At 42.7% G+C, this 25361-nt stretch overlaps 1 protein-coding gene across 1 annotated transcript; it reads left to right on the top strand.

Annotated features, from left to right (window-relative positions):
- Positions 1-18110: 18110 nt before the first annotated feature.
- Positions 18111-19606, top strand: LOC147904653 (uncharacterized). Its single transcript, XM_087387826.1, has one exon. The coding sequence runs from the start codon at positions 18272-18274 to the stop codon at positions 19280-19282; it is 1011 nt and encodes a 336-aa protein (XP_087243952.1). The 5' UTR covers positions 18111-18271; the 3' UTR covers positions 19283-19606.
- Positions 19607-25361: the final 5755 nt, after the last annotated feature.

Genomic DNA, 25361 nt, shown 5'->3' with positions numbered 1-25361 from the left:
ACTCAGTCTTCGCCAATTGCAACTTACGAGGGGGAAGTGAAGATTAAGTTGTACACCTTTGTACATGCTTTTTCCGCTGTGCTCTTTTTGCACTCGTGCATTTTTTCTCATCTTTATTTCTATTGCCATTATGCAACATTCAGAAAATCCAAAAATTGTGTTTTGTAAAACACCCTCTTCTTATGCAGTGCAATTTAAAGGGGGTGTTGAGAATGGTGTGTGTAAATTGCACCATAAGGGTTATGGGACAAACCCTAACCCTAGCCCTAAGGGTTCCATGTATATATTCCTATTTTCTTTGGAATTGTAAGAAAACAATACAACATCTGTGCTCCAGGATCTCGTATGCAAGAGAGAAAAGCTGATAGTATGGAGAATCCAAAAATTGATTTCTATAAAATTGATACAATAGATGGCGCTGGCTCCCAACCATATGCTCGTGTGTGAGAAGCTTCGATGGCATGCTGGAAACAGTAGAGGATGGAGGCTGGATGCTAAGGAATCAGGGTTGCTGTAGCTAGTGATAATGATGGGCTTCACGAGCTTGCTCTTATATAGCCACCAATCGTAATCGGTTAGACCCAATTGCGAGATCGACCCAGTCGGCCCAAAATGACTGACTAGAGGTCAGCGGTCCCAAAATAGGCCACTGAACACATGTTAGAACCGTGGCGCAGAATAGAGCAACTAACCTATGGTCTCCCTTTGGCCCAGAGCCCATCCGGGATCATCTGGGGCTCCAAACGGGCCCCGCAACCCAAGAGTGGGTTGCCCCGGGAAATGCTCCATCTACCCTCAGTGCGGTTAGTCATGGGATGCCTTCCTGCACTTGCATGTAGCCTAGTTGGCACTGTGCCAACTCTATCTGAAGCTGTCTAGCCATCAGGCCACATATGGCCCCCATTTGGTGTCCAAACTAGGACCTACCGGATAACCGAGCTACTCAAATGCCTTCTCCTCATATGGGGGGGGCTTACAAGTAGAGTTAGCTAGTTTCCACGTAGTTACACGAAAGTGGAGCATTGATATCTAACACCGCCCCTCAATGTCCACCCGTAAGTGAACTACTTTTTCGGCCCAATGCCAAGTCGATGAAGATGCCTCTCCAACAAGTCTCTTCCAAGAGCCTTCGTGAAGATGTCCGCAACATTCTCTGTAGTCAAACAATACACCAAGTTGACCTCTCCATCAATGATGAGCTCGCATACAAAGTGATATTGAATCTCAATGTGTTTTGTGCGAGCGTGGTACATCGGGTTCTTGGCAATTGCCATACAACTTTGATTGCTACATGATAATTGCGTAAGCTTGTTCTGCACTACACCCATGTCCCCTAAAGTCCTCCTTAACCACACTGCCTCACAAGAAGCAGTACTCAGCCTCGGTTGAAGAAAGAGCAACTGTAGGTTGCTTCTTGCTGACCCATGATAGCTCTAGATCCAAGTGAGAAATAGTTACCTGTCACTGATCTCCTGCTGTCCACGTCTCCTGCCCAATCTGAGTCACAGAATCCGGTCAAGATGTTGCCCTTGGTATAGGTGATGCCATAATCAAGTGTGCCTTTGATGTATTTCAGCACCCACATCCCTGCCCTCCAATGGTTCTCCCGGGGCTTATTGGAAAACCTGCTTAGTACACCAGTCGCAAAGCTAATGTTCGCCGGCCGCGTGTTGCACAAGTAAATCAAACTGCCCACAAGACTTCTGTACTTCGCTTCATCCACCAGTGGTGATGAATCCTCATTTGAGAGCTTCACGTCAACCTCCATAGGGGTGCCAACTGTCTTGCACTCAGCCATGCCAAATGCCTTAGGTATCTCTCCAACATACTTCAGCTGTGAGATGAAGATCTATTTTGGCTCTTACCAAACTTCAATCCCCAAACAGAAATGCATCAGTTCGAGGTCTGTCATTTCAAACTCTCTTCCTAGCAATTGCTTTGTCTGCAAGATCTTCTCTTCATGGTTCCTTGTTATGACAAGGAAGTCCACATAAAGGACCACGATCATACACCTACCTCCTTCTCTGTAGATATACAAATTTGCATCAGATGGGCTCCTCCTAAACCCATTTTGCAGAAAGTAGGCATCAATCCGCTGGTACCACGCTCGTGGGGCCTGTTTCAGCCTGTAAAGTGCCTTCTTCAGTTTAAGACTTTACCTTCTGAACTGGGAATCACAAAACCTGGTGGTTATTCCATGTATACCTCCTCCTTGAGATCTCCATTTAATAAGGTAGATTTTACATCCATCTAAAACACGGGCTAACTTTCCTGTGCTGCTAAAGCCAAAACACTGCGAATTGTGGTTAGTCGAGCTATGGGAGCAAAAGTATCCTGATAATCAAAACCATGTACCTGTGTGAATCGTTTTGCCACGAGCTGAGCCTTGTACTTATCCAATGTGCCGTCGGACTTGTACTTGGTCTTGTACACCCACTTGGTGCCGATTACCTTGCGTTTTGGTGGTTGATCCACAAGGTCCCAAGTGTTGTTCTTCATTATGGAGCCATACTCCAACTGCATAGCCTCCATCCACCTATCATCACCCTGTGCCTCTTCAAGACATTTGGTTTCTTCAGCACGGATCACCTCTATCATCAAAGCGTAGTTGACCAAGTGTTCCTGTGCCCTTCTTTGCTTCTCTAATCTCTTGGACCGGATGATTCCTCCTCAATGGCTAGAGGTTCTCTGCTGTCCAAAAGCTTCTTTACCCACTTCGAGAATGGCCGTTGCCATTGTGGTTCTGCAGGCTCTTCTTCCTCTTCTTTATCTTAAATCCTCCCAAGCATCGTTGGGGGAGTTCAGTCTGTTGTTGGTGGTTGTACTGGATGGATATCCTAGTCTTGGTTGTCTGGGAAGGAAACATCCTCCTCTAATTGATGCGGCTGTTCTGAGAAGACCACATCGCGACTTACTATTACCTTCTTGGTAATAGGATTATAGAGACGGTAACCCTTCGCCTCTTCACTGTAGCCCAAGAAAATACACTTTCGGCTCTTGGGTTCCCATTTGGTCCTGTTAGCATCAGGGACATGCACAAAACAGTCACATCCAAAAACTCTGAAATGTGCAGTTGAAGGGTTCTTACTAGAAAAGGCCTCCAGTGGAGTCATCCTGCTCACAACCTACGTGTAGCTACGATTCAAAATGTAAACTGTTGTGTTACATGCTTCAGCCCAGAAAGTCTTTGGAAAATCTTTCCCTTTCATCATACTCCTACCCATTTCATAGATGACGTGCATCTTGCACTCTGCTACTCCATTTTGTTGTGATGTATGTGGCGGGGGTTTCTGCCTCTTGATCCTGTGACTTTTGCAGTAACTTTCAAACTCCTTTCGAATTCACTTGATGTGAACTCACCACCTCTGTCTGATCTCAACTTCTTCACCTTCCTCCCCGTTTCTTTCTCGACCATTACATGCCATTCTTTGAACTTACTAAAAGCCTCATCTTTAGTCTTCAGGAAGTATATCCATATCCTTCTACTGTAGTCGTCGATCAGTGTCATGAAGTAGTAGGAACCACCCAAAGCTTCCGTCTCCATCTTTCTGCAGAGGTCCGTGTGAACGAGCTCTAGAGGAGCCTTTGCCCTACTGGCCTCTTTAGGAAAGGGCTGCCGATGCTTCTTGCCCATCATGCAAGCTTCACATACATCGGGTAGATTTGTAATTTCTGGTAGGTCTACAATCATTCCACTTTTATGCATCTCCTTTAAAGAACTAAGATTTAGATGACCAAACCTCTCATGCCACAGCTTAGTGTTGCTCACATCGGCTCGAGCACTGAAAGCTGAGAGTTCATAGATGTTGTTGTGCCATGTACCTTTACCAATGACCTTCCCTTGAAGATCCAAAATCTGTGCACCATTCTTATCGAAGTGAACTTTGAGGTCCCGATCCACAATCGCAGAAACGGACAACAAGTTCCTCTTGATATCTGGCACATAAAGGACATCGGACAACTATTTTACAACTCCATCTGACTTGAGAGCAATCGTACCTTTTCCTTTTGCTGGACATTTTGCATCATTGTCGACTGCTACTAGGATGTCATTCCCTACCGGATGTAGAGAGGTATACCAATCCTTCCGACTGGTCATGTGGTGCGATGCACCACTGTCAATAATCCAAGGTTCATCCGCAGGTACATGAACTGCCTCCATGCAAATCTCCTCAATGGTACGAACCTCTACTAGTACTGCTTACGCGCTATTGCTGGACTCTTTCTTTACTCCGTTCTTCTCATCTGCAATCTTCTTCCGGCACTCATTCTGCTTGTGCCCTGCCTTGTTGCAATAGAAGCACTTCATCCTCTTCTTTCTCTTTTTATCATCAGAAGAAGATGGGTTACCAGAGTCCTTACCCTTACCTTTCTTTGATCCAGTCGAGAAAGCCGAACCTTCTCCAGTCCTCGTCTTTTGACGCATCTCCTCCTCCAAAAGCATCATGCTAAAATCCTCAAAGTTGAGGGTTGGATTTCTGTTCTGCGTATTCAGCGCCATAACAAGACCGTCGTACTTTGGTGGGAGAATCTGTATGCACCTTCGTGCTAGATTCTCACTAGTGATGGTGATGCCAATTGCAGTCATTTGATCGCATAGATTCTTCACCCTGGTGATGAACTTCTCTGTCGTTTCAGACTCAGACAGTTTCTCATTCGCGAGTTGAGTCTCCAGATTCTAAATCCATGTCTGATTCATGGTCTCGTACTGATTTTTCAAAACCGTCCATGCCTCCTCCACTATGGTGACATGTTGAATTGACGCCATGACAGAATCACTTACACTGCAGACAATAGAACACAGTGTATCTGCATTTCTTCTTGTTCATGCGAGAATATGATCCGTAGTTAGTACTATCTATTGTCTTGCATTGGCTGGATCCGGTCTCGCAACCGGCTTCACGTCCACCCCAGTAGCAGTATCCCAAAGCTCATATGTGCTTAGGATGGTCTTCATCTTGAACTTCCAGAGTGGATAGTTAGTACCGTCCAACTTTTCACTTTCGTCAAACGGTGGGATTCGCAGTCTTGCGGGCTGGGCCATCTCTCACAATCTGCTCGCAAACAAAAACACACTACCAAATCTTCTTGTTAGAGCCCAAGCTCTGATACCATATAAGAAAACAATACAACGTTTGTGTTCAACAGATAACAGGATCTCGTATGCAAGAGAGAAAAGCTAATAGTATGGAGAATCCAAAGATTGATTACTGTAAAATTGATACAATAGATGGCGCTGCCTCCCTACCGTGCGCTTCTGTGTGAGAAGCTTTGATGGCGTGTTGGAAACAGTAGAGGACGGAGGTTGGTGGATGCTAAGGGATTAGGGTTGCTGTAGCCAGTGATAATGATGGGCTTCACGGGCTTGCTCTTATATAGCCACCAATCGTAGTCGGTTAGACCCAATTAGGAGACCGACCGAGTCGGCCCAAAACGACTGATTGGAAGTCGGTCCCGAAATAGGCCACTGACCACACGTTAGAACCATGGCGTAGAATAGAGCAACTAACCTATGGTCTCCATTCGGCCCAGAGCCATTCAGGATGATCATCTGGGGCTCCAAACAGGCCTCGCAACCCAAGAGTGGGCTACCCCGGGAAATGATCCGTCTACCCTCAGTGCGGTCAATCATGGGATGCCTTCTCACACTTACATGTAGCCTAGTTGGTAGTGTGCCCACTCTATTTGAAGCCACCTAGCCATCAGGCCACACATGGCCCCCATCTGGTGTCCAAACTAGGACCTACCGGATAACCAAGCTACTCAAATGCCTTCTCCTCATATGGGGGGGGCTTACAAGTAGAGTTAGCTGGTTCCTACATAGTTTTACGAGAGTGGAGCATTGATATCTAATAGTAATATAGTTAGTGTATAGTTAGTATCTTGTGTGCACTCCTCTCTCTCCCTCTCTCATTTCCGTTAACAACCTCCTGCTAGAGTCCAATAACCCCTTCTGCTCTTGGCCTCGATAGTATGCCAAGCAAGCTCTTACTTGAGCATCGAGCGAGCCGCATAATCTGTAAGGGAAGAAAAACCACCAAGGAGCTCACCTAACACTGCATCAACATACAAGCAGACCTTCTCAGATTTTGTATCTTCACCATCAACTCTCACATAATTTCCATCGCCCTTCCCATCCCCACCAAAAACTCATCGTCTCTTGACTGAATGACTCTCCTCACCTTCTTGACTCATTAGTGATCTACATTGATGCTTAGAACTAAGCCCTATCACCTCATAGTCCTCAAAAGTTGAGATGGTCTGCATTCATAGTGCCCAAGACCTCGCTCCCACTAGCTCAGCAAAATGATCTAAAATTGACTATATGACAATATTAAATCACGTATTGTTCTTCTTACCCTTGTTATAGGCAGCAATTTAGCCCCATTTTGCCCTCCTTTGAGCTCTTAAGAATCTATGTGGCTCTCTCAAGATCAAGGGGATCCAAGGGTTGAGACTTTTTTAAAATTTGTAGATGGTTTTTCTATGATGCTCCTTTCTTTTCTACTCCAATCAAACCCAAAGGTGAACAAGAATAAGGTGATTAAAAACACAAGGTTTCCTCTTAGTTGGTGCCCAAATTGTCATCTTCTAAGGGATGGGGCTTCACTCAAAAGCTAGGCACAAACAAGCCTAAAAGGAGGCTTCACTCAAAAGCTAAACACACAGTCTGTACCAAAATCAACTCGGTCTTTCGCCAATTGCAACTTACAAGGGGGAAGTGAAGATTTAGTTGTATACCTTTGTACATACTTTTTCCACTATGCTCTTTTTGCACTCTTGTGCATTTTTGCTGATCTTTAATTCTATTGCCATTATGCAACATTCAGAAAATCCAAAAATTGTGTTTTGTAAAACACCCTTTTCTTATGCAATGCAATTTAAGAGGGGGTGTTGAGAATGGTTCATGTAAATGCACCATAAGGGTTAGGGGACAAACCCTAACCCTAACCCTAAGGGGTCCATGTATATATTCCCATTTTCCTTGGAATATAGTTAGTGTACAGTTAGTATCTTGTGTGCACTCCTCTCTCTCCCTCTCTCATTTCCGTTAACAACCTCTTCACTACAACTTGTTGTGAATCTCATGGAGTAATGACAGGTTGTATTTATTAGCTCTGATTCAACATGATCAAGGCAACATTAGCATATGATTGTGCACTCTTGAGCAATGTATGGCTTTGCAGCCTAGTTAAATTTTGTTATGCTAGGAAAATATTTTCCATTCAACTAATTTTGAGTGGGGTCCATGCTCAACAATGGGAACCCATCCACTAATGACAATTTGGCACATTCTTGAAAGAAATTCATGTTGGGGCCTAGCAGGACAACTTTATTCTTGTAACCACCTTCTTACTCCATTTTAAAAAACACACAAACTGGCTAGCTTGTATGAGCGGATGGTCAGTCCCAAATAAACAACCAAATTACAAAATTTGGATACCTGAAAGGGCAAACTACTTGTAGCCCACATTGACTAGCAGTAAGGAGAGAACTACAAGGTAGACAAACCTCTATTACACTACAAAAGGTCTTGCTCCAACTGCATTCTAACCCCAAGGCCTTACAAATAACCCTAAGAACATTGTAGAGCCAATCCACATTAGACCTAGATTTATCAGCACAGGTAGCAAAATTTCTACAAATAGCTATGTACACATCTGCTTACTAGAAGGTAGAACAACACCCTCAAGTCTGCCATCCCATAACCCTACTTGCACAGACTTATTAAGGGAACTGCATAAAGAAAGGGACCAAGTGGCACACTTTCTTCAATGATATCTGTAGATCAAAACACAACTCAAGCATGGACGGGACTCTCTTGGTACAGAAAAGATACACTCCCCCTTTTGAAAGCTTCCCCTCCAATGGCATCTTGTAAACCACATCATGCTCCTGCTAGAGTCTAATAACTTCTTCTACTCAGCCTCGGTAGTAGCCAAGTGAGCTCTTGCTTGAGCATCGAGCGAGTTGCATCATCTGTAAGGGAAGAAAGACCACCAAGGAGCTTACCTGACACCACATCAACATACAAGCAGACCTTCTCAGATTTTGTATCTTCACCATCAACTCTCACATAATTTCCATCACCCTTCCCATCCCCACCAAAAATTGGTCCTTTCTCGACTGAATGACTCTCCTCACCTTCTCGACTCATTAGTGATCTACGCCAGTGCTTGGAACTAAGCCATATCACCTCATAGTCCTCAAAAGTCAAGATGTCTTGCATTCATAGTGCCCAAGACCTAGCACATCTCGCTCCCACTAGCTCAGTAATGATCTAAAATTGACTATATGACAATATTAAATCACGCATTGTTCTTCTTACCCTTGTTATAGGTGGCAATTTAGCCCCATTTTCCCCTCTCAAGAATCCATGTGGCTCTCTCAAGATCAAGGGGATCCAAGGGTTGAGACTTTTTTAAAATTTGTAGATGGTTTTTCTATGATGCTCCTTGCTTTTCAAATCTTGCTTTGTAGCATAGCCAGGTATGGTGTTTTTAAGTTGTAGTTGCTTTGTTTGCCTAAGTGCTTCTTTTGTGCTCTTGCAATTTTCGGTGGCATGTGTTGCAATGCACGAGTTCATTTTGGTATAGACTGTGTGCTTAGCTTTTGAGTGAAGCCTCCTTTTAGGCTTGTTTGTGCCTAGCTTTTGAAGTGAATCCCCATCCCTTAGAAGATGACAATTTGGGCACCTACTAAGAGGAAACCTTGTGTTTTTAATCACCTTATTCTTGTTCACCTTTGGGTTTGATTGGAGTAGAAAAGGGCAAAGGGATCTCTTGGAGGCACATGATGGCCCTTTGTTCATTGTGATTCATGACAGTCAATCAAACGAGTAGCATGACCCGTCTATGATGGGTTAGAGACCCGCTCCGCTGGGTCTCAAGGTGGGATCGTAATTTGAAGAAAATAAAATTTCAAATTTGAAGACCCCTCCATCTCTTCAATTTGGAGCCCATAAATTTAGTATCAATCTGGTTGTGGTGCTACTTATGTAATAGAGAAAGCAAAATTTTGAAATACTTATTTCAACCTTTATTCCTTTCAAATGCTTGGAAGATTAATGTGTTATGCATCATGGTTTAGTAGACTTTTGAATGCCCCAATTAGTAACCATGGGTTTCAAGCTTACTTTTATGTGCTATTGGATGCAAGAAATTCATCATGTCTAGGGCAAAGCCATCATCCAATGAGAGCAAGAACACAAAATCGATGGGGAATGGGGATAAGTGATCAAAAATGAAAAATGTATTTAACATGTGTATGTGTTGATTATTTGGACATATGTGAGTGAGTACATCAGTATCAGTATGTGTGCACGTGGTGTTACTATATAATAAATATGGCATCCTATAGCAAGTGGATAATTTTTTAGAATGAGAATATAGAGGCAATAAATTTCTCCATACAGTACCCAAGAATACGTTATATTGTTGTTGATGTGTTGCATTCTAAATCTCTTTTGTAGTTTACGCAATGATGATGACTGCTTGTGCTACTTGGCATAGATATAGCATATGAAGATGCAATGCCATGTTAGAAGATCTATTTAAATATTTGGCTAAGGCTTTAGAATCACTAAAGAATGAGAATATAGAGGCAATTTTTTAAATCCATACAATACCCAAGAATACGTATATTGTTGATGCATTGCATTCTAAAACACTCTTATAGTTTATGCAATGGTGATGAATGATTGTCCTACATGGCATTGATGTAGCATATGAAGATGCAATGCCATGTTAGAAGATCTATGTAAAAAGGCTTTAGAAACAGTGATTCTTTCATGTCGTGGACCATGGGAATAGGTTGCTGAGTATCGAGCCATGTAACATGTTTTGGCTTGCAATTGAGAATAACCCACCATTTCCTTACATAAAAGTTAGAAAGGGCTATAATGATGGCAAGAAGTGATTATATATGAGTGGTGAGAAGGTGAAAAATGATAGAGTACTTAAGAAGGATGATTTGGCCAAACCTTATAGCTCATAATAGATAAGTAGACAATGTATATGTGATCTAGATTGTGCAATTTGAGCTACTACTATCATTAACTCGTATAAATCTTTAAAGCTACAATGATCTCCATGCAAAGGACTTAATAATATGAAGATACTCCTAGCTACTATTAAATGAGAAGAGAGCTTAGTTATTCATCTAGGATCAACACTTTGGCCGAGGGGTCCTTTGTAAATCAATACGATTCCATTATATGCCTTGAAATCCTCTTCAACACACCACAAGGTTGCAACCTTCAAATTTGAGGGCTGCCTTCACACATATGGCAAGGCTTGGACTTTATACATGGTCATATCTCATGTAGTTAATTCAGGTGGATTTTTAACGATATTACTTTTTTCCATACATTTAAATTTTCCTCTTTTAGTTTCTTTTAGCCTAAAAAAGGGTGATTATAGCACCACCAAGGTGTTTCCAATCATAGGAGTTGACAGAACTCACCAACCCTATGCATTAATTTAGTTGAAGAATAGAACATCTAACCATATTCCTCTTAACCATGGGGACATGGAATGTGGGACAAAAATCGATGGGAAATGAGGAAGGGATAGGAGGCATCAAAATCTCAAAAGCATTTTTGGCTCTTCCAAACAGCTCACTCAATAGACACACTAATTTTTCACAATGTTTGCTATGATCCTTAGTGTGGGACAAATCTTTGCCATGGGCCCCCCAAACGGTGATTGCCATTTTACACATTTGGAGGGCACACTAATTGCAAACGATGAGTGCAGTGAGGGTCAAGTTTTATGGTAGAGGAGGGAGACAGCATAGAAGAAGACAAGGAGGGCGATGGCGGGGATGAAGAAGAGGGGATGCTGGGAGGAGCCACGGATGGCCATGGATCTGGTTCAAGGGGAAGCTATGGAGTGCGAAGCTACTCATGGAGGTGGAAGAGCTGTTACTTTCCCTTTGATCTCGCCGTCCGACTCTCCGGAAGGTGAAGTCAAAGGTAGAGCAGTGTGAGCTGAGATGATGAGAGGGACATGGAAGATTGGGAGTTCTTGTCACTATAGCTCTGGTTTGTGGTGGACGCTACTACGAGCTGGTGAAGTAGGAAAGATGAGCAGAGCAACAAGAAGAAGAAGAATATCCATGGCCGCCTGCTTCTCCAGATCTCTCCCCTAACACCTCATCCTTAGCTCCCCCCCCCCTTCCCAATCCCTTCCTTTGCCATGGTCAAGCTTGGTACTTACACTGCCGCTAGTGCCTTCAACACTTTTGCCATCATCTTCCATGCCTACCACATCAGAGGCAAGTTCTATCCTCCCATGCTCTACCTCGCCACTTCCAAGATCAGCCTCATCCTGGTCTTGAATATGGCCCTTGTCATCATGTGTGCTCTGTGGCAGTTCATCAAGTTTATCTTCTTGGGCACACTCCGAGAGGCAGAGGTAGAGCGTCTGAACGAGCAATTGTGGCACGAGCTCATGGAGATTCTTTCTGCGATGACCATATTCAGAGAGTAGTTCAATGTACCATTTGTTTCCATGGTCACTATTCTCCTCTCCTTTCCACTCAATGTAATTTTTCACAATGTTTGCCATGACCCCCCCAAACGGCTCACTTAACAAACACTCCTCAAGCTCTTGCGCTTCCCTCCTATGTCCACAAACTAGTACGCATGTGCACCTCTGCTGCCCTACCTGAAGTGTAAAGGATTGTAGCTCGAGCTTCTGCCGCCCAGTGATCTCCTTGGAATTCTAAAGATCTGCTAAAATTACAACTTTTTGAAGCTCAGCAAGATTTCACGTCCTTCACGTCCATCATCGTTGCAATCTGTGTTTGGCTTCAGTCCATGGTTAGTCGACACTGTTCTCTTTGATTTAGTTGATGCTGTGGCTACCCATTTACTACACGGTGATTGTGTCCTTTGCATGCAGGCATACAGGAAATCCATGCAGGATCATACTGCTGCTATAGAGAATGGGCATCGGGTTTTGCATATCAGTGATGATCTTGCTCTTGTCGAGTTCAATCGAGAGAAAGCATTGTCAAATTGCTACTCAGGCCAACTTTATAAACAAACCAGCTATGTCTATGTTTAATCGACTGAGGAGGATGACGTTTGCCCTTCTTCTTCACAGGGAAAAGCAAGGGCAGAGGGTTGATGTTCTTGTCAACGCAGATGGAAATCGTAAGTGACGTCCATCTTGTTTGATTTTTCATAACTGCATACATTCGCGTGCCTATTTGTAATCATGGTAAGATCTATGCCTCCTTCTGCATCCGAGCTACTTAATTTACGATGGAAGCCTTCCATAGAAAAAGTAGCACCGCGTCTAGTCATCTGTGGGTGGGGCTGAATTCGTGAGTGTGATGATCTTCCCATAGCTCTACAACATTTGTGCTCTGTGGCATGCTGAGCAACAAATCAACTCATTTGCCAGTGCCCAAACTGTGCATGGCAATTGGAAGGTATCGGTAAGGAAGCTCTGATGTGAACTCAATGAATACTTTAGAAAGATTGGAAGCTTTCTCTTGGAATCCCAGGTGCCAATATGAGATCCCTAGCTTTGCTTGGATGCCTAATTGTGGTGCTGCCCTCATTTTCTTTCTTATTACCCATGTTCCTGTTAGAAAAGTTAATGACATTGTTGATAAGCTTGGGTAAAGTAGCTACCCATTTCCACCAGCCCAAACACCCACAAGAGCTGCCAATAATGGCACGCCATCATGGGGTCTTACAGGATCTATTTTCCTTCTTCATCGTATTAGCTCTCTTTTGTAGTTATGGTGCCAACTTCTGATCATAGATTTTTCCTTTGACTTGGTTGGAGCACCCTTGATAATTTGGACTCCTATAAATTAGGACTCTTTTATGGCATCTAGGGGCATTTAATTTCTATGGATGTCTATTAGTGTAAATAATTGTACTTTTCTAGAATATAAAGAAAAGAACAGAAGGCTAATGGAATAAGATCCTAAAAGATTTTACACTTAAGAAATGTCCTAATTTTTTAAGGGATAATGGCTTCCTAGTAGATTCTCTTTTTCTAAGCTAATAATGCATTTTTGAGAGAGTGTGCACTAGTTATGCCTTGAGAGTAAATGGTTCCATCATTGTAAGTGATGATCTCCAACTCGAATCTCGCATATGCCAAAATATAGCTGGCATCGATCACGATGCCCCTAGCTAGCAATCGGTTTTCAAATTAACATAGAAAATGAGACTTGGCTGACAAAGAGTTCCGCAAATATTGAAATGGCAATCTAGGTATTTGTATTACCTCTTGCACGATTGTAGTAGCAAGATTACCTATTTGGCTGAGCAACACTCGCATTTGAAATGCTATAGAAATGCTGAAGGTTAGATTTTCTTTTCTAGAATCCTTTTGATTAGTGCGGTTATGTTTTCTAATGTTACTCCTTTGGTTTTCACTTGCCAATCCAAGGTTGAAATGTGCAAAGCTAGTGTAGATAGTAATAGAGGTCAACATCTCTTGATGTCACATAGAGTGAGAGGTCCTTGCTTGTGGGTTTGCCCACCTAGCAAGTGAGGCTACCATAGATGAGAGACGGCCTGTGTTGTGGGTGTGCCTGCCCCCCATGAGTGTAGGTTTGTATGCATTATGCTTGATGAGAAATATGCAAGTAAGATTTTATGCCAACGGTTTCAACATTTGCATGTTCTAGCAGTTGATCTGCTTGACTTGGATCCAAAAAAAGAGGATATATATAACAGGTAAGCAAAAGCTACTTCTTTATGTTTATGTAGTCCTTGGCTCATGCCTTCTATGATTCTTAATAGAATGTGGAATTATCTTATATATTGTGCTTTGCTAATGTTCTGGAAGGGCTTGGTTCAGGAAGTGGTGTTTGGTTCCTGTGCTCACAAGGCAGGGGGCTAAGGGGCACCACGACTTAGGGCCAAGTTTCTTAGATCTAGCTGACAACCTGAAGAAAAATATGCTTATTTATTTTTTAAAAGTTTATGTTGTGGATATGCATATGCATCATTGTCTGGTATGCATGATGTGATGTGCTCTTTCTTTTTTAATCTATTTATTGGTCCTTTATATAATGTAAGTTGAATTTGGTTTGGCATGCTTTATATATTGTAGTATTATGCTTTCAAACATGAAAGAAGGGCTTGGTTCAAGGAAGTGGTGTTTGGTTCCTACGCTCACAAGGCAGGGGGCTAAGAGACACCACGACCTAAGACCAAGTTTCTTAGATCTAGTTGACAGCCTAAAGAAATATATGCTTATTTATTTTTTAAAAGTTTCCATTGTGAATATGCATTTGCATCATTATCTGTGATGTGCTATTTCTTTTTTAATGTATTTATTGGTGCTTTGTATCTAAGAGTAAGTTGAAATTGGTTTGGCATGCTTTATGTAGTGTAGTATTATGATTTCAAACATGAAAGAAGGGCTTGGTTCAGGAAGTGGTGTCTGGTTTCTACACTCACAAGGCATGGGTCTAAGGGGCACCACGACCTAGGACTCAAGTTTCTTAGATCTAGTTGACAACGTGAAGAAATATATGCTTATTTATTTTTTTAAAGTTTATGTTGTGAATGTGTATATGCATTATTGTTTAGTATGCATGATGTGATGTGATCCTTCTTTTTTTAATAAGTTGATACCAATTTCATGTATGTTGGGCTATGATAAAGTTGTTCCATTTCTTAGATTTAAAACTATTTTTGAATGCTCTTTTGTTTTGATCCTGCATATGGTTTGGGAATGGAAGGATCTAAGCGTAAGGCTATTGATTTTGAGTTATCTAAAGCACAATGAAAGTATGTCAATCAAATCCTTCAAGATGAGCTTCTTGCAGAGATAAATAACATGAGTACAAAGGAGATGGAGATGACCATAGAAAGCACTTCTAAATTGCATACACAACATCAAGTAGAACTGGATCCTAAAAGGAATCACCTTGTAGGGATCACAAAATGGGACACGGATGTTATACTATAGGTAGAGAGCAACATTGGGAATGTCTTGGCTCGGTTTCATGAAGCATGCGTAAGGAACCCAACATTTACAAATGATGTTAATGAGGCAAAGATGCATTTATGGAATTCCTTTTGGGATAAAAATATGCAGAGATAAATAACATGAGTACAAAGGAGATGGAGATGACCATAGAAAGCACTTCTAGATTGCATACATGACATCAAGTAGAAGTTGCATGCTGTAGAATTGTTTTGCATACTCTACAGCATCCTAAATGCTAGCTATTTCATGTCTTTTGAAATTATGTAAAATAGAAAAGAGAGAATTTTCAATATAACTAGTTTTTAGTATATTTGTGAAAATTGAAAGTTTTTAAATGCTCTAGAATATTTAGCTAAGTTTTGAAACAAAAATTATAACAAAAGATATAATTCGCCAATGCTTTGAAACTTTTAAAAATAATTTATGAAAAATTTCGTCAGTATATTATAATACTATATTTCTATAGCTTCGATATAAATATCCTTGGTGTTCGTTCTGTGGGTAGCACAGAGCATGTAGAAAGGGAGCAAGAGAGGGTGGGAAAGAGGTGGTTTCAAAGCACTAGAGCATGAAGGAGATTGGGGAGCTTGCATGGGAGAGAGAGAGAGAGAGAGAGACTCTTGGTAGGCTGAAAGAGGGATGTGAGCTTAAGTGCGTGAGGAGCAAAGCATGAGTATGATTCCTCGCGTGTGCGAGAGAGAGAGAGAGAGAGAGAGAGAGAGAGAGAGAGAGAGAGAGAGATATTATTATGTATCAATATGTTTAATTATATATTGATACATAATAATCTCTCTCTCTCTCTCTCTCTCTATATATATATATATATATACATCATATATATACATATATATATAATAAGATACATATATTCTATTTGTATTATATATTTATCTCTTTTTCTCTCACTCTCTCTCTTTATCTTTCGTCTCTCTCGATTTTTGCACTCTCTCCCCTTCTCTCTCTCTCTCTGTCTGTCTATCTCTCTCTAGCCTCTCACTCTCTGGTTGTTCTCTCTTTGTCTCTCTTCTCTCTCTTTGTCCTCCCTCCCTCCCTATCTCGTCTCTCCTCCCTTCTCTCTCTCTCTCTCTCTCTCTCTCTCTTTGCCCCCCCCCTCTCTCTCCCTATGTCTCTCTCTCTCTCTTCTTCCCCCCCCCTCTCTCTTTGTCTATCTCTCCCTGGCCTCTCACTCTTTCGATGTTCTCTCTCAGTCTCTCTTCTTCTCTCTCTTTGTCCTCCCTCCCTCCCTCCCTCCCTATCATGTCTGTCCTCCCTTCTCCCTCTCTCTCTCTCTCCTCACACACATACACACTCTCTCTCCTCGCATTTACTTTGTGTCACTGCACAGTCGCGCGACGTGTGGAGGGCACAGATCGCACGAGATGTGGAGTCACACAGTCCGCCGTCATCTGAATCTGCAGTGTGCAGTGTGCATAGTCCATCATCTGACTCTGCACAACAATCTGAATCTTCCATCATCCGTCATCTGAATGTGCACAGTCTGCGGCTGTCTGCCTTGCGTAGCGAATTGTGGCCACATCACCGAGTCCAGTCCAACTTTGGCAGTCATTCTACCAGTTTGTTGGCTCACCCGACGGTGGCTGCCATGTCAGCACTTGCATACTGAGCAATTTGCACGGCAGACTTGACACGTGGCTGAGATTAGCGAACAGTCACCCGAACCTCTCACGAAGCTCCCTTGTGCTCTCTCGAATCTCTAGAGTTGCTCCATTTCAAAACCTCTCCTTAAAGAATAGAGTAGAAGTCTATTGAAGAGATGGGTGCAAGGGCGCTCACTGATCTGAGCAGCTATAGGTGCTTAATTTCCCATGAGGATGTTCCTGCTTTATTGTGTACAACTTGCAGCACCCGTCTACTACGGGTTAGAGACACACTTCGTTGGGTCTCAAGGTGGGATCTTAAAATGCCAATAAACAAAAATTCAAGTTTCATATAACCTAATTTACTCAACAAATGCAATTCAATTTATTAGGGGAGCTCTATGTAGATCTATTGTATTCTTTTGAATTTGTCGTCTTTGCTCTATACTCAACAAACACAATTCAAGGGAGCTCTCTCATAGCATACATACACGTGAGCATGTGTGATACACAGATGTATATATATGTGCAAATACACACATATATACATATGCATAGAGCAAGCCCCCCTCCCCCGAACACACACACACACACACACACACACATATATAGATAGATAGATAGATAGAGAGAGATAGAGAGAGAGAGAGAGGCTCCTTTTGGCACATGCATTCTTAAATTGCTAATCAATTCACCTTGCATACTTGGTTTGAAATTTTGGGTACATGGTTGTGAGACCTTCCATCTCCTCCTTTCATTCCATTGACCTTCCATCTCCTCCTTCCTCCCAAAGCTGAACTTCCATTCCATTGACCCTCTCTCCTTCCTCCCAAACCTGCCTCTTACTCAAAGCCTGCCTCTTGTCTTTCCACCTCCTCCTCTCTCCAAGCCTCCATTTCTTTGTGACACGTGGCAAGCTCTTCTCCTCCAAGTTGCCACATGTCCTCTGTTTTTTTCTCGTGTCCGTTGTTGATAGGTTAAAGATAGGCTTGCCAAAAAAAAAAAACAAGTGCCTAGATAGCTTGTGTCCCCTTGTAGAAGTTAGGTGGTTGAAAAATGAGCGAATGGGGTAGCCTTGAATAGGGCCATCCCATAGTCTTGGATTTGTGACCTCTTCCATGCTACACGAAGGTGGTCTGTGGGGTGCTTGGTGGTATCCCTAGACCTCCATTCTAGAGATGTATTAGTCACCAGACTTGGCATGTGGTGATGCCGTTGTGACGGCCCACAGATTTACCACTTGACATGTGGCAATGTCGCTATCGCACGGCCCATCACCTCTATCCACAAATTGCAGATGAGCCGTCGAGAGGGAATTTCAAGCGGGCACCTTTTGTCTCTCTCTCTCTCTCTCTCTCCCTGGGCACATGGAGGGACCAAGAGGCCTTTCGGCAAGGTCTCTCTCTCTTAGAGCTCCTCCTTGATAAAGTCGTTGAAGAGTGAGGAGCACGGTGGACAAAGTCAAAGGTTCAAACGTTTGACTAGTCAGCATACAACGAGGGGGAAAAAAAAAACATGTGAAATCTTAGGGCTTGTCGTTTTTTTGGATGCGAAGCTTTTCATCCGCCATAGCCAAAAAAAAAGCTCAGGAAAGCTCCAAAACGCCATAGCCAAAAGCTCATCAGAAGAGCTTGATCCGCCATAGCCATAGCCTCTCCAAGCTCCATCTCCATCTCCATCGCAAACCTCCTCTCAGCTTCCATGGATCGAGAACCCGAGGATCTCCACTCCCTCCACCTTTGGGGCGTCCTCAAAGAGTCCTTCCGCATCCTCTCCTCCTTCCTCAAACTCTTCGCTTCCCTCACCTTCACTCTCATCGTTCCCCTCTGTGGCATGTTCCTCATCCATCACTTGGTCTCTGGGCCGCTCATCCACAAAATCCGTCGCAAGGAGGCCTTCGTCGAGCACCACGAGGGCTCCCCCGCTGCGGAGGAGACCGAACGGGAGATCGACGAGGCCTGGTTCAAGCTGCTGCTGTTTTTCGCCGGGTATCTCTTGTTTGTTCTGGCCTTCTCTCTGCTCTCCACGGCGGCGGTTGTCTATAGTGTTGCTTGCATCTACACCGAGAAATCTCTTTCCTATGTCAAGGTTCTCAGCGTTGTACCGAGGGTCTGGAAACGGCTGCTCAACACCTTTCTCTGGGTTTTCCTCATCATATCCGTATATCATGCAGTCAGCATCCTCTCCATCAGACTTGCGGTCTACTTTCTCGCTGGGTCCAACGATGTAATTTTTATCCTTGTGCTAGGAATCCTTATTGGCTTCTTTGCTGCCATGCAAATCTATGTCAGCTGCGTCTGGCATCTTGCAAGCGTAGTCTCTGTTTTAGAAGAGAGCTATGGCATCGCTGCCCTGAGAAGAAGCGTCGATCTGATCAAAGGGAAGAAACGACTGGCGTTTCGGCTGTTTTGCATCTACTTGCTATCTGGGGGACTAATCGGGTTTCTGTTCCACGTTTTTGTCCTTCGGGGACATCATCATCACAGTGCCCTGTTTCGTTTGATCTTGGGCGCGGTTCTTGTGGCACTCCTATCGTTCGTAACTCTTTACGGCATGTTGGCTCAGACGGTGTACTACTTTGCCTGCAAATCATTTCATAACGAGAGGATTGATTGGCCCGCTCTCTCAGAACATCTTGGAGCCTATTTAGGAGAGTATGTACCATTGAAAAGTTCCGTTCAAATGGAGGCTTTCGAAAATGAGGTGGTTTGACCGATCATTCCTGAGGTTTTCAAAGAGGAAGCAGGAAAGTCAAGAAAATTTTATTACAGTGGAATGTTTCTACTGCATACGTCTTACAGAAAGATGCATCTGTGCTTGTATATAGTTTTGTGTTTTTGTTTATAAAGTCTGGTTGCGGCTGAATGCAGTTTTTAAATTTAAAAAAGCGGGGGTGGCGATAAAAGAAAGACTCGCTCATCCTTTATGTACATACATCAGCCTTATTTTACTGCGATGTAGCAGCTTCTAGCTGGTCGAACCAGAAAAACAAATAAGAATAATGCAAGTTGACTTGCAAAGTACATAAGCCTCGATTGACTGACTAGGGCTCTTTTGCTTGATTGTTCCTTATTTTATGACCTGTAGATTTCTTTCTACTAAGCGCTTACTCTTGTTTGTACTTTCTTATATTTGTGATTTGGGATTGATCACATCTAAAGGCACATGTTTGGAGACATTGCACTGCTCGACTGTTCTCTTTTGTATTTCGATAATGTAGCCCCTCTCAGGACAGTCGGTTTAGTTTGCTGACAAGATTGAAGGATGCAGAATCTAGAGCATAATTGCAGTGGTGCTGTGGCGGCATCATTGCAGTGGTGCTGTGGCGGCATCATTGCTGACAAGATTGAAGGATGCAGAATCTAGAGCATAATTGCAGTGGTAGTAATTGCTTTAGGTTTGTCACATGTGACGGCAGACATACAACAATACATAATCTTGGAGCTGTCGCACATATTTTTAGGGGGTGGCGGAGGAGGCAAAAGGATCACAAGGGCTAAGGCCTGCTCAAAGGAGAATTTGCCTACCCTCTTATCACCATTTGTGGTACAATCTTTGGATATCGATGCATTAATGTCCACAACAAAAGGTAGGTGCAAGAGATTGTTTTAACTTGCTACTTGCATAGGCCAAATTGAGTCTTGAATGGGAATCGCTCAAGGGTTGGCCCGGTGGTATGGGTACGCATTGAATGCTCTCAAGTCTTGGGGCTATCCACACTCTGCTAGCAGAGCTGGTTTAGCTACAGTAGTAGGCAGCAAAACGCCTTTTTCCACAGGAACCCTTCAATTGTTCCTGACAGGCTTGGTACAGTAATTTTGCACAATTGACTTTCAAACTCAAAAGAGCTTGCAGGGTGAAGCAGTCTTTCAATCTGATGTTTATTAAAAGAATTCTTGATCACCTTTTCCTTGCCAGATAGATGATGCGATAGTTTTGCAATTGAGTGGGGTTGTGAGCCTCGAATAGTTTGTGCTATCCTTCATTGACGCAAGCACCTTGTACTCTTCTAGAAAACTTTTGCAATTATGGCAAGATTTCTTCTTTCCATTGTATGCCTTGCTAAATGTGTCTCAGCTTGCTGCATAGCTTTGAAAGTTATCTATGTTTGACTTGACATACGATTGTTTTGGCCATATCGGCCAACCTTTCCTCTAATGACAGTGTTTAGAGTGTATCTTGGAAGCCATATCATCCTTCGCACCTACCAAGAATATTCAACATTCACTAGGGAGCTAAGGAGATGTAGTTGGGAGGCTATTGAGCATAACAACAATTAAGGGGCATGATGCTATCGGCATAGTCATGTTTTGCATGGGTTGTGGATGTTGATTAGCTTTTTCAATTATGCTAGATTCATCTAGATATATGCTTTTGCCGTATTAGTGGACATGCAAATTTCACCATGTGAAGTTTTCGTCCATGCTGTAGCTTGCTGGTGTTCCGAAAATTCTATCTTTCTTTAGTGGTGTGTTTGCCCTACAGCTAGATTTAGATGCTCTTTTGGGAGAGACTAAAATGAAATATTTTAGTCTTACACAAGCAATTGTAGCTTGAATGAAGAGATTTTGAGTACTTTTTTACTCCAGTGTTAGCCTTCGTCATGGCTGAGTTTCCCTTCACCTCCGGAGTGCCCACAGAAACTTAGTAGGAAGACTTTGTATAAATGGATGCTCAAGTATGTGTGGGTGTGCGGATTTGTATGTGAGTACATGTTTATATTGTGATCTTCACCCACTGTTGGGCAGTGATGACGGCAGTGGGTATATCATAGTAGCTAGGCCTTGCTATGCGTGATGGAGTTTATGGTTTTCAATTTTATGAGTTTGGTTTTAGAGGATGAATTTGGGCATGTTCCTAGACTCATCTAGATATATGCTAAATTTGACAATAAGGGGTTTGTCTATTGGCTTTTTAATTGCTTTGTAGTTAGTACTTCGTAGGTTGCTATATGATGCCATGTGGCAGTTTTGGGCAACTATCCCAAATGCACAGTTGTAAAACAGCCTGCCCTAACTTCCATAAAAGCACATGTACTCATTTCTTGACGTCCATTCATTGAATAAAACTCGATTAATTGCTCAGTTAGGAATTCAATAAGGAATAACCCTTTTTGTTCTTGTGCGGCCTCACAAGTTACCGTGTAAGTCCAACCCTTGAGTTACTCTCTCTCTAATTGTAACAGGTATCTTCATGTTGTACTCCTTGCTTCTAAATGGAATGGATCTAGCTTAGGCAAATACGTCCTAGTTGAAATTACTCGTTGCTTTGGAAAAGGACGAGTCTACGATTGTTTAAATAGATTGAATTAGTTGGAGTCACCTGTAGTGGAGGATGACTCAGATTCTGAAACTGACACCATTCTTGAGCCTATTGGAGATCCTCATGGATTCATGTCTTCAGCAAGGAAGGCTTGTCATGTTGATGTGGGAACAACTCATAAGAGTAAGGTGTCAACAAGGAGTAATGCTCCCAAAGGTATTAGCCCTGAGGCAGATGTTCTCAGTCAAAGGTTGAATACAAGGCTTTACCAGCTCAGTCTTGCATTTCATCAATACATTCAGACTGTCAGAGCTGCTAAAGGTGAGGTATCAACTCATCAAGAAAAGGATGTCAAAGATAAGATTGTTTTATCTAAGTTCAAGGGAGACACTTGCACCCCTAATGAGTTAGAGGAATGGTTTGAGTAAGATGAAGGACTATTTTATATTGTACCCAAAAAATGACTCAAACAAGGTAAGCTTTGATGTAATTCACTGGGAGGACTATGCCCATACTTGGTGGAGGCACTTCCAACAAAAGGGAACTCTTATCCACACTTGGGAGGATTTTAAAGAGAGAATGTTCCAAACCTTTGTGTCATTCTTGGCGAGAGATAAATTTGTATGTGAATGTTATGAACTAACTCAGCAGGGATTAATGAGGAATTATACTAAAAGGTTTTGGAAGCTATCCTTGTTTGCTTTTGGGATTGATGACAGAAGCAGGTTGCTTAGGTCCACCATTCATGGACTCCATCCAAGTATAGCAATGTATCAGCCCAAAATCCTAGCACTCTAAGGGCAGCCATGAGATTGGCTGAGCTCTATGAACCTAAGCACAACATGAAGGAGAAGGGAGTTGGACAACAAACTTGTTAACAAGGATAGCCTTCCAATGGTTTCTAAGCAAGAGGAATCTTCTACAAAAGCTACTCCTATCCCTAGGTATCCTACTATCTATGGCAGCTAGATATGGATCACTAAACCCTTAAGGGATGAGGAGGCAAAGTCCTTAATCAGGCCTAGCCCTAAGGAGGAATCCAATGACAAGAGGGAGAAGGCAGTGAAGAAAGTCTCTCAGGCCTTGATGGATGAAAGGGGGAAAAAAAAAGTGCTATCTTTGTGGTGGAGAAATATGGACCCCAGAACATTGGAGTGTGCAAAGCCAAATCAAGGGCAAAGTTAGCATGATACTTGAGATGGATGATGATCTCACTCTGATAATCCAGTAGAGCAGATTGTGAGAATGATGTCAAAGATAATGATGGGATTATTCATAGGACCACAAGGGAGTCCTCTTTGTCATATGACCCTGGTGGGTCCACTTCATGTGACTCCCCAACTAATGTTCGTGACTACCAGTCCATCTTTCACTACAATTCACAGGTTGGTGTCACAACTCTGATGGGTGTGCAATGATGGAGAGAAATATGGATGCCTACTCATTGGAGATTGGTTGTTCTAGCTCAAGTTGTAGTACTACCATTGGAGTATTCACACTCTTATGCTGACCCATCAGTGATCCATGAAGGTTTAACCCAAGAATTCTTCAATCCTTGCCCAACTCTAAGCTTTATAGGGTTTCATGATAGCTCACAACAACTGAATGTTTATCAGATAACCATGGGATCAATCCGGTCTTTGGTTTAGAAAGTCTCTCAATTATTGAAGGCACTAGAAGAAGTGTTACTCCTTGGTCCTTCTACTGGACAAGAGAGAGTATTCTATCACATAGAAAATGCCTCACACAGCTGTTGTTACTTCTTATAATGGATGTTCTAATTTCCAGGGTGAATTTTTCTGCTTCATACAACAATCACTAGGACATGTAAACACATGCAGCAGTTCACTAGTGGCAGGTCTCCATTAGTATTCAGTAAAACACTACGAGACCTCAGACCTATCTCAAGACAAAAGGCAACAAGCAATTTGCCCCATCTCCTTACTAAGAAGGATTCTAGGGATGCTGGAAGTGGGTGCACTAGGAAAAGACAGTCACAGCAAAGACAAGGATTTTGTTGTTGCTATTTCTAAGTTGAGTATTCGATAGGCCTCACATAATCATTTTTAAATTCTCCCTCATGCTCTCATCTCTCTTCTTTTCCCGCCCTTCTCTCTCCTTGCCTCGTGGAATCACTTGCACACAATCCAGTAGATGCTTGGGTAACACAAGCGAATGGCTTGTGCATGTGGAGCTCCCACAAGGAGTTTTTCAAGAGTAGAGGCATCGATGACATTCCCCCAAGATCCCGACACGTGAGTCACCCCATTGAAGACTACACATTTTGGCGCCATTGCTGGGGAGTTGGAGGTATGCTTCTATAATGCACAAGCTTCCTATCGTTATCCACCCATTGACAACGCTTCTAGCTTATCTAAAGGTGTTTTTGGTTGAGTATAGGTTGGTTTGGTGGAGGAGGAAAAGTAGAAGCTTCCATTTCCGTCCATAGAGTGTTCTTTGCTCTTTTGAGCTTGTTTTTTGAAGTTTTTTGTTGCCACATTGTAGTAGTACCTAGTAGGGATGATTGCTAAGGCGTGTATAGAATCACATTTCACTTGTAAACCCTAAAAAATGAGTGTGAATCAGTTCAAGTTAACACAGGAGTGTGTGGGCCAGCTCCCACCTTCAAAAATCCCCATTTTGATGCTTTTAAGTGGTAGTTTTTTGTGCTTTTTTAATTGGAGTAGGTAGAATATTAGTGTAGCTTCCATTTGTGCTGCAAATCTTGAACAAAAACTTCAAAATTCTCAAAGAGCACCAAAAACCAATCAATGACTGTGCTAGAGTAGGAGTCGTTGCTATAAAGTTAACGCACGTAGTGACTTACACGTCGAGTGCCGGTTGGCCACTCACCCCCGCTCACCTCACCTAACATCACATGGTAGTTAATGAGCTAACAATTGTCACTTCAAAGGTCAACCCCTGCTTTAATGCTAATGGAGTAATTGGGTGACCCGTTGCTTTATTGATAACGCAACGGCTTGTGACCCATTGCTATATTCAATTATGCTATATCCAATCTCGTTGCTTTACTCACTCGTCGCTATATTGATAATGCAGCGACTTGTCACTCGTTGCTTTATTGGTTGCTACTTTATTCACCCATTGCGCTATTTAGTCGTTGCTATATAGTTAACACAGCGATCGTTGCTTTATTGGCAATGTGAGTCCTTGCAATAAGGTTAACACATTGATTGTTGCTTTAAGGGTTAGGAAGGCAAAGAGACTGATTCTAACTAGGCAGCCAGGTGAAATAGGCGACATGCACCTAAGGTTTGGGAGGGTGATAGGTGTTGAACCCAAACCAGAGGATAATGCTTTCAACAATATCCTAGCCGGCCCATCTAGTGTCGCACTATCAATTCCGTCCGAGATCTGGACCTTGCTCGTATTTGGTACATGGTCCCACACACATGGAATCCTCAAGTTCAGAGGATGCTATGAACTTCGACGCTGAAATGAGGGAAAACTTGAGTCCAAATCCGGGGTCCTCTATGGCTCCCAACTCTAGCTTTGTAGGCCCCAATCC

The sequence above is a fragment of the Dipteris shenzhenensis genome, chromosome 2 (assembly GCF_047967505.1).
Source record: "Dipteris shenzhenensis isolate YYH24624 ecotype China chromosome 2, Dip_SZ_1.0, whole genome shotgun sequence".
NCBI classification, from domain to species: Eukaryota; Viridiplantae; Streptophyta; class Polypodiopsida; order Gleicheniales; family Dipteridaceae; genus Dipteris; species Dipteris shenzhenensis.
This window is presented reverse-complemented; position numbering and strand designations above follow the sequence as displayed.